General features: G+C 50.7%; 2 protein-coding genes across 2 annotated transcripts in view; both read right to left on the bottom strand.

The window, feature by feature from the left end:
- Positions 1–10,000, bottom strand: part of hdac7a (histone deacetylase 7a) — a 532,558-nt gene that overhangs the window by 286,526 nt on the left and 236,032 nt on the right. The gene's annotated exons all lie outside the window — the stretch shown is intronic.
- The window catches only part of LOC310808967 (plexin-A1-like), a gene marked incomplete at both ends in the record, with an annotated part of 119,912 nt that overhangs the window by 25,304 nt on the left and 84,608 nt on the right, over positions 1–10,000 (bottom strand). The window contains 3 exons of the mRNA XM_083676064.1: positions 294–414; positions 2,088–2,239; positions 7,014–7,204. Coding sequence (XP_083532190.1) covers positions 294–414; positions 2,088–2,239; positions 7,014–7,204 — 464 coding nt within the window. The remainder of the gene's footprint in view (positions 1–293; positions 415–2,087; positions 2,240–7,013; positions 7,205–10,000) is intronic.

The following is a 10,000-nucleotide window of genomic DNA, read 5'->3' as shown; positions in this document are numbered from 1 at the left end:
TGCGTTTATTCTTGTCAAAATGCGCATAAAAAAACTGCCAAAACGCTAAATTCACAGACGAGGAACATCATAACAGTTTCAATTTCACTTTCGTTTTTAACCACGATGTTGAAATACGTAGTTTAATTAGCCGTGAAACGTTTACATAGTGGCACCGCAAAGTTCACAGCGTAGAGCACCGCCACTCTGTCTCCATTCTAGTGGAGAACCCTGTGTTATATGCAATGATATGCTGACATATAGAATAGGATTTGTGACGATGATGATTGTGACCCCATATTTGGGGGCCTTACCACGAAGTTGAAGGCGCGGGGGGAGACAGCTCTGTAGTCGGCCATGCAGTCTCTCACACACACCTCCACCTGAGCCTCCTGCACACGATAGCCTGTAGCATCATTCAGCAGACACACAATCCTGCAGGGGGGGGGGGGGGGAGGAAGAGGGGAGATAGATATCAATCAATCTTAGAACTTGTAGACAAAACTGCAATGTGAGGCCAACCTTTGTATGCTCTAGAGAGAGAGAAGGAGAGGAGAAAGAGGAGAAACACAGGATGACAAGAAAATACACCCTGAGCAGAGGGAGAGAGGAGAGGAGGGGAGGAGAGAGAGGAGAGGAGAGGAACAGGGGAACTCTGCTACGTGAGGCCAAATCCCTGCATGTTCTAAACAAAGAGTTTCAGTGAACTTGGTTTCAGTGAACTTCAGTGCGAAGGAGGTAGAGAAAGGGAGAGAGGGAGATAGAGACCTGATTTAGAGAGGATATGGAGGGAGAGACTGAGAAGGGATGGATGGAGGGAGAGGGAGGGAGAGAAAATAGTGTTGGGGATGGTGTGATGAGAGAGAGAGACAGAGACAGAAAGAGAGGGAGGGGAGTTGGGGATGGTGTGATGGGATAGACAGAGAGAGAGACACACACAGATAGAGAGACACAGAGACAGAAAGAGAGAGAGAGAGACACAGAGACAGAGAAAGAGAGAGAGGGAGGGGAGTTGGGGACTGTCATATCACATATTGGCGGATTCCTGATATTTGCCGAGTGATTCCTTCAATTTCAAAGAGAGCATTTTGCATAAGCCTGCTCTATTGAAATATTGTTTGATCTGTGGGAAGTCATTTCATGAACCGTACAGGAGAGAGCAGAGAGGGTGCATGTCAGAGAAGAGGGGGATGAGAGAGATCAGCAGAACGAGAGGAGAGAGGGATGAGAGAGATCAAAAGAATGAGAGGATGTGTATATGCCAAACAGAGGAGGGAGAGGACAAGATAAGATGAACTGATGATGAAAAGAGCTAAAGAAGAGGAGAGGACAAAAAAAAAAGCTGAGCTACTGGACATGGAGGAGAGAGAGAGAAAAGAGGATAGGAGAGATAGAGAGAGGAGAGGAGGAGAGAGGAGAGGAGGAGAGAGGAGAGGTAGAGAGAGAACAGACATGGGCATAGGAGAGATAGAGAGAGCAGAGGAGAGGAGGAAGAGGGGGAACACAGGATGACAAGAAAATACCCTGAGCAGAGTGGAGAAAGGAGAGGAGGAGTAGAGAGAGAGGGATGGGCTCTGGTGGAGAGGAGAGGAGGAGAGAGAGAGGAGGAGAGAGGGGGATAGGTGTTGGTGATTATGAAACTGCATGCAGGTGGAAAGGGATGAGGGAAGGAGAGAGGAGAGGAGGATAGAGAAAGGAGGAGAGAGGGACAGGTGATGGAGAGAGGGAGAGTGATGGAGAGATGAGAGGAGAGGAGGAGAGAGAGAATAGGAGAAGAGAGAGGCAGGTGATGGAGAGATCAGAGGAGAGAGAGAGGAGAGAAGGAGAGAGAGAGAGGAGAGGAGGAGAGAGGGACAGGTATGGAGAGATGAGAGGAGAGGAGAGACAGAGGAGATAGAGAGCGACATGTGATGGACAGATGAGAGGAGAGGAGGAGAGAGGGACAGGCTTTGGTGAAGATGAGGAGAAAGAGAGTAGAGAAGGAGATGAGAAGAGAGGGACAGGTGATGGACAGATGAGAGGAGGAGACAGAGAGGAGAGATGGGGACAGGTGATGGACAGATGAGAGGAGAGGAGGAGAGAGGGACAGGCTCAGCTGTAGGCCTCACCTCTCTGCGCTGAGGTACTCCTCCTGTATGGGGACGCAGGGTACCTTTCCCAGCCTCACGCCCGTCTGGATGTCCATGAACTGGAGCCCCAGGTTCTCCCCCACGATGGTCAGCCTGGTACCCCCCTGCCTGGGACCCGTCTCTGGGTACAACTAGGGAGGGAGAGGAGAGGGGAGAGGAGGGTGGAGGGGTGGGGGGGAGGGAGAGGGGGGGGGGGGGGTAGGGAAAGCAATGTTAAAACCCAGCCATGCGAGGCCAACCCTTGTATGTTCTAGACAAAGAAAAGATCGTCTCAGTGAACTCTGGAGGGGTCTAAGCAAAGGATTTCATGACTCACTGGCGATTGCATGACTCTCACTGACACACACACACACACACACACACACTGTACACACTGACACACACACACACACACACACACAGACACACACATACACACACGCACACACACACACACACACACACACACACATACACACACACAGACATGCACGCACGCACGCACGCACGCACGCACGCACGCACACACATATTCACAAATAATCACGCACTTGCACACACACACCCACACACACACACACACACACACGCACACACACACACACCTTAAATCCCATGGCTCGCATTCTGGATTTTAATGAAGACAAATCACCTCTCCGCTTTGAAAAACAGAAAAACAGAAAAAAGCCTCTAAAGCCTCGCCGCGCGTCTAAAGGCCTCTCTCTCCTCCTCTTCTCTCTAATTGAAACTTATGAGATCGTCTCCCGTGTCGCCCGGCGTGTGGCGTGTAGCATGTGGCGTGTAGCGCGTAGCCGCGCCACGACCCGCTAATGTGATTTATCTAGCCATTTGATTGGCTGTAACGAGGACAGGTGTGCCGTGACAACACTAATAGGCTGACTGATGTGTGACGACGTGCCCCCTAACGACCATCACCAGGGCATTATGGGATGGCTGTTCCTGCTCCCTGGTTGGCTGAGCAGAGACAGCGTGTCTGTTCCTGCTCCCTGGTTGGCTGAGCAGTCTGTTCCTGCTCTCTGGTTGGCTGAGCAGAGACAGCGTGTCTGTTCCTGCTCTCTGGTTGGCTGAGCAGAGACAGCGTGTCTGTTCCTGCTCTCTGGTTGGCTGAGCAGAGACAGCGTGTCGGGGATATGGGCGTCCCCCCTGCCGTGATTGGTCGAGACCTGGCCCAAGGCCCTGCTCTTTATCTGCCCCTGGTGACCAGAGGTAAACGCATTCATTGTAATGCATGGAACGGAATGAGAAATGGTATCAAACCCAGCACCCCCTGCTCTACCCAGCAGCCCCTGCTCTACCCAGCAGCCCCAGCTCTACCACATAATGACATTGTGGCGGTTTCCCACAGTGCACTGCTCCAGCCAGTAAACACAGCGTGCAGTGCGGTGACGCCGGCCGCTGTGGCCGGGGAAGAAACACACACACACACACTCACGCACGCATGTACTCTCAGACAGGCACACACACACACACAAATAGTGGGGTACCACATGGGCAAAGGCAGACAGGAACTGTTACTGGTCTCGTTAATATGTTCAAAGAGTGGTTTGGGAAGGGCATTACACCACTAAGCTGTGGTAGGAAGCTGATGTTGGTGAGACACACACACACACACACACACACACACACACACACACACACACACACACACACACACACACACACACACACACACACACAGAGACACACACACAGACAGAGACACACACACACACACACAGACACAGACACGCACACGCACACGCAGACACAGACACACACACACACACGCACACGCACACGCACACGCACACGCACACACACACACACACACCCTGTGGCCCCAGTATGAGGAGAGCCCTGGCCCGCTCCACTGAACTCTGCCACACACAGTTAGACAGTCAGAGAGACTGTTTCTAATTGGTTGCTGAGGGTGCGATTCAGATGAACTCACACACCCTGACCAATCGAGTGAGGAGACAGAGAAAGGTGCACAGAGGAGAGAAAGAGAGAAAGATGACTAGGAAGGAGGGAAGAGGGAAGAGAGAAAGAGAAAGGTGTCTATGGTAAGTGGAAGAGAAAATGAGAGCATACATAGGGAGGAGAGAAGATAGGGAGAGAGAGAGAGAGAGAGAGAGAGAGAGAGATTCTGTGGTTATTCCAGTGTGATTCCAACATGGTTAGGAGGTCCTATTCAACAAAGCTATGCTTCTCCTCTACCATTCTAAACTCTCTATCTCTCTTCACCTCTCTCCTTTATCAGTCCCTTGTTTCCCTCTGTTATCACATTCCCTCCTTCCTCTGAATAAAACAAACCGTCCCCCCTGACTCACATACACACACACATACTCTGTGTCAGAGCAAATCAGGTTGGGGGATGAGGTTAGAGCTGGAGGAGAGAGAGGAGGAGGAGGGAGGAAGAGGTGGAGGGAGAGAGAGAGAGGAGGGAGGGAGAGAGGAGGAGAGACACACGCTGTGTCAGAGCAGATCAGTGATCCCTCTCCAACAACCAGGTCCACGATGAAAAGATAACAAGTTATATTTCCTCCCTCCCTTCCTCCCTCCTCTCCTTCTCCCTTACTCTCCCCCCCTCATCCCCTCCTCCCTCACCTCCTCCTCCCTCCCTCCCAGCAGAGTGCATTCTCTCTGATATAATATTTATCAAAAACAACGCACACACTGAGCCTGCTACAGAACACCAGCTGGAGCTAAGGGAGGGAGGGGGAGAGAGAGAGAGAGGGAGGTAGGGAGGGGGAGAGAGAGAGAGAGAGAGGGGTGGCAGTATTGTGAAACTCAGGGGGGTCTCGGGGGAGTCTGTCCCCCCCTCCCCTTGATCAACCCTCGCCTTGTCCCATCACTTTGTCATTCCTGTACCTCCAGAGAGAAGAGGGGGTGAAGAGAGGAGGAGGAGAGAGGAGGAGAGAAGGGGCGGTCGTCACTGTTCACATGTCTCTGTGATGGAATGAAGTGGGAGGGAGGGAGGGATGTTTCAGAGGTCCTCTGAGTACCCCCGCTGAGCGGGCGAGAGAGACGTCAGTCACACATTCATGAGACGAGAGAGAGGGAGAGAGAGAGGGAGAGAGGGAGAGAGAGAGAGAGAGAGAGAGAGAGAGAAAGAGAGGGGGAGGGAGAGAGAAGAGAATTCAATTACTTCCTCCTCCACTCTGGGGTCCACCACGAACAGAGAGACAGAGAGACAGAGCTGGAGAAAACCCTGGTTAAATACGTTCATGTTCATAATGAAATGAGCTGCTAATCCACATGCTAATTTAGAGACTGTCACACAATCCCACTTATGTGGATGGAGGGAGAGGGGGAGAAAGAGGGGGAGGGAGAGGGGGAGAGAGAGAGAAAAAGACAGAGAGAGAGAGAGATACTGTAACGTGACAAAAAGAGAGGGAGCGACAGACAGAAAGAAAGAAAGAAAGAAAGAAAGAAAGAAAGAAAGAGCACTGTAGACTACAGTTCCTACACACTAAGTTCTCTGGCCATTGCAGGTTGATGTAACAGGGAGTAATACCAACATGGATTTAACAAGGACGGAGTCAAGGTCCTGGGTTTGATATTAGAACCAGGTCACGCAGCCTGATCCTTTGAGCCCGGAGTGTATGGGGGGAAAGGGAGGGAGAGAGATAGAGAGAGAGAGAGAGAGAGGGTGGGGGGGGGGCTTTCAGGGCTGTAGGGGGATATAACAGAGGGATTTCAACTCCTAGTGATGCAACCACTTTACATCGAGGTGGAAACGCTGCAGGTTAGTCATAGGCTGTCTGCCAAATCGGCCCCTAGACACCACCCCTAGACACTACGCCCTAGACACTATGCCCTAGAAACTACCCCTAGATACTACGCCCTAGACACTACGACCTAGAAACTACCCCTAGACACTACGCCCTAGACACTACACCGTAGACACTACCCCTAGACACTACGCCCTAGACACTACGCCCTAGACACTATACCCTAGCCCTTACTCCCTAGCCCCTACTCCCTAGCCCCTACACCCTAGCCCCTACACCCTAGCCCCTACACCCTAGACACTACACCTTAGCCCTTACAGTCTAGCCCCTACGCCCTAGCCCCTACACCCTAGACGCTACCCGGGAGGGGAGTTCAGTAGGGGGATTAGTCTCACACACACACACACACACACACACACACACACACACACACACACACACACACACACACACACACACACACACACCACTGCAGATTAGACACACACACACATACACACACACACACACACTCCACTGCAGACAGATTAGACACACACACACACGCACACACATACACGCCGCGTTTGCCCCCCAGCAGTGTCAGGTGTAGGGAATGTACTGCAAAAAGAGGAAATGAAATGGATTTATTACAGAACAGCTACTTGACTGAAGAGGCTGGGGGATGAGGTTAGAGCTGGAGGAGAGAGAGGAGGGGAGGGGGAGGGAGGAGGGAGAGAAAGAGGAGGGAGGGAGGGAGGAGGGAGGAAGAGGGGGAGGGAGAGAAAGAGGAGAGGAGGGAGAGAGAGAGGAGGGAGGGAGAGAGTGAGAGAAAAGAGGGAGAGAGGAGGAGAGGAGAGAGGGAAACAGGAGGTAGGGAGAGAGAGAGGAGAGAGTGAGAGAAAGAGAGAGAGAGAAAGAGAGAGAGAGAGAGAACAATAGTCTGGTACTCAGCCAACAGCAGATCTTCACTGAGGCACAAAGCAACAGATGGCCACTGCTCACTGACAATGCCTGGCCATCCCTACCACTCAATGCCATAGATCCTCTGTATCACACACACACACACACACACACACACACACACACACAGACACACACACACACACACACACACACACACACACACTCAAACACTGTCGATCTCACACACACACACACACACACACACAGACACACACACACACACACACACACACACACACACACACACCTTGATGATCCGGGGGTGTGTGCAGCGGCTGTTGCCGGTAGTGGGATGCATCCAGCTGCTGTCGGCGGGGGCACACTCCTGTCTGAGAGAACACTTCCTCTCCTGGACACACCAGCCACACTCGAACCTGGGGTCGGCCTTCAAACACATCCCACAGCTGTCCCTTCGCGCTGGGCACTTATACAGGTGGGCTGGGGGGGGAGAGAGAGAGAGGTGAGTCTTGCAGGTAATATACACTCACCAAGCATGGGGAATGTTTTCTTGGCACACTTTGGCCCCGTTAATACCAATCAATCATCGCTTGAATACCACAGCCTATTTGAGTATTGTTGCTGACCATGTGCATCCCTTCATGGCCACAATTACCCATCTTCTAATGGCTACTTCCAGCATGATAATGCACCACGTCACAAAGCAAGTCGTCTCAAACTGGTTTCATGAACATGACAATGACTTCAATGTTCTTCAGTGGCCTTCCCAGTCACCAGATCTGAATCCAATAGAACACCTTTGGGATGTGGTAGAACGGGAGATTCACAGCTAGAAAGTGCACCTGAAAAATCTGCAGGAATTGCGTGATGCCATCATGTCATCATGGACCAGAATCTCAAAGGAATGTTTCCAACATCTTGTGGCACGAAGAATTGAGGCTGTTTTGAGAGCAAAGGGAGGCCCTACCCAGTATTAATAGTGTTCCTAATAAAGTGTTCGGTGAGTGTAGACGTAAGAGTTTTTAACTGTCCCTGAGCAGAAAGTTGTGATTTGTTCAAGAATGACTTCACCTTCACAGTGTGAAACACAATCAGTTAAAGACAGAAGAAAAAAACAACATGAGGAGCATGAGGAACTTGTTGGGGGAGGGGGAGGGGGGAAGAGGGGGTTCGGGGGGGGGCACTAATGCTCAAAGTTGTGTTTGTTAAAGAATTAAGAATTAGCAGAAGGAATGTTATCTTTTACAGAAAGCAGGTTTCTCTCAGGGCATCATATCCCTATGGCCTGCAGAGAGAGAGAGAGAGGGAGAGAGAGAAACAAGAGAGAGACAGAGAGAGAAATGAGAGGGAGAGAGAGAGAGAAAAAAAGAAAGAAAAATAGACAGAAAAAGAGACAGAGAGCACGTCTCATCTCCGCTAGACGGCCGCGGGACTTCAAAGGCGACGGCAGCAAATCCCTCCACCTCGCTCCGCCCCCTAATCAGATTGGCCACGGCTAAGCTTTAAAGGAGCGGCGTGCTAATTAAACTGAACCAAATGAGTGATTTAATTACATTCACATTTCCACTCTACACCAGGGCAAAGAGAGGCCGGCCACGGACAACTGACAGGGACTGATAATACTCTGGGACAGAGGGAGAAGGGAGGGAGGGAAGGAGGGAGGGAAGGAGGGAGGAAGGGAGGGATGGAGGGAGGGAGGAAAAGAGAGAAAAGAAAAAAGACTAGAAGAGGACAGGGAAAAGGAGGAGAGAAAGAGAAAGAAAAAGACAGAGGGAGGGGAAAGGGAGGGGACGGCTTTTGTAGGACTTGAATAAGCAAGGGTTGTTTAAAATGTAGTCTTTGTTCCGTCGTGTTGAATTAAGTATGGGAGACTCAAACCTGCCTCTACATAAACCTGTCTCTACTCAAACCTGCCTCTACTCAGACCTGTCTCTACTCAAACCTGCCTCTACTCAGACCTGTCTCTACTCAAACCTGCCTCGACTCAGACCTGTCTCTACTCAAACCTGCCTCTACTCAGACCTGTCTCTACTCAAACCTGCCTCTACTCAGACCTGTCTCTACTCAAACCTGCCTCGACTCAGACTCAAACCTGCCTCTACTCAAACCTGCCTCTACTGTGGCCTGGCAGGTCCAGCTTCAGACTACAGACAGAGTTTATAAGATTATAGCACAGCTCCAACAGACAAGAACTGTTGTTAAAACTTCACATATTACTAGGAGATACAGAAGCTATGTTTAAGCCTCAGTCCCTTACTTGTACATGCTTTAAGATCCCACACTTGGCATGAACATGGCTCCAACCTCATACACTCCTTCAGATCAGACACGTTAGAACATGGCTCCAACCTCATACACTCCTTCAGATCAGACACGTTAGAACATGGCTCCAACCTCATACACTCCTTCAGATCAGACACGTTAGAACATGGCTCCAACCTCATACACTCCTTCAGATCAGACACGTTAGAACATGGCTCCAACCTCATACACTCCTTCAGATCAGACACGTTAGAACATGGCTCCAACCTCATACACTCCTTCAGATCAGACACGTTAGAACGGGCCAATCACTGCGCTATGAGCCAGACGCCATAATTAGGTCACACATCAGCAATATGCAAAGTGGGGTCCGTGTTCTTGTATGCCAATTAACAAATGAGATCAAACTATAAAGGAGATTAGACAGAGAGCGTGTCGCGTGTCTAGATCATAAAACCTTGATCCAGCGGCCTGTGTGTGTGTGTGTGTGTGTGTGTGTGTGTGTGTGTGTGTGTGTGTGTGTGTGTGTGTGTCCGCGCTTGTGTGTGTGCACACACTTTCAACTACTGGTGTATTGGTACCTCAGTGACGAGGACTACCTTACTGTACCCATCATGGGTTACAACTAGGATGTGACGCTCAGAAGCAATAGTTCATTCCAAATCAAAAGGCCACTTCTAATCTGTTGATATTCCATTGAGCCAGCACATCAAACACAGAGCGATGCTCGACTCTCTTGACTGATCAAAGGCACCTGTCTCTCCTGTACTCTAACCCACTCAGACCACCACAATCACAGAGTTGTAGGCCCTATTTTCTCCCCCATTTCCTGCTCCTCTCCGCCACTTCCTGTAAGGGCCTGTCTTGCTGTGTGTTGGGGAGGAGAAGGAGAGGAGAAGGAGAGGAGTGTCTGAGGCAGAGTCAAACAGCAGCAGAGATAAGGGTTATTGAATCCAGCGAAGAGCGCAGCAAAGCAGCCAGGCGGAAAACCGATTGTGTGTGTATGTGTGTGTG

The sequence above is a fragment of the Argentina silus genome (genome assembly GCF_951799395.1).
Source record: "Argentina silus genome assembly, chromosome: 8".
Lineage (NCBI taxonomy): Eukaryota > Metazoa > Chordata > Actinopteri > Argentiniformes > Argentinidae > Argentina > Argentina silus.
Note: the sequence above shows the minus strand (reverse complement) of the source record. Positions and strands in the feature narration are given on the sequence as shown.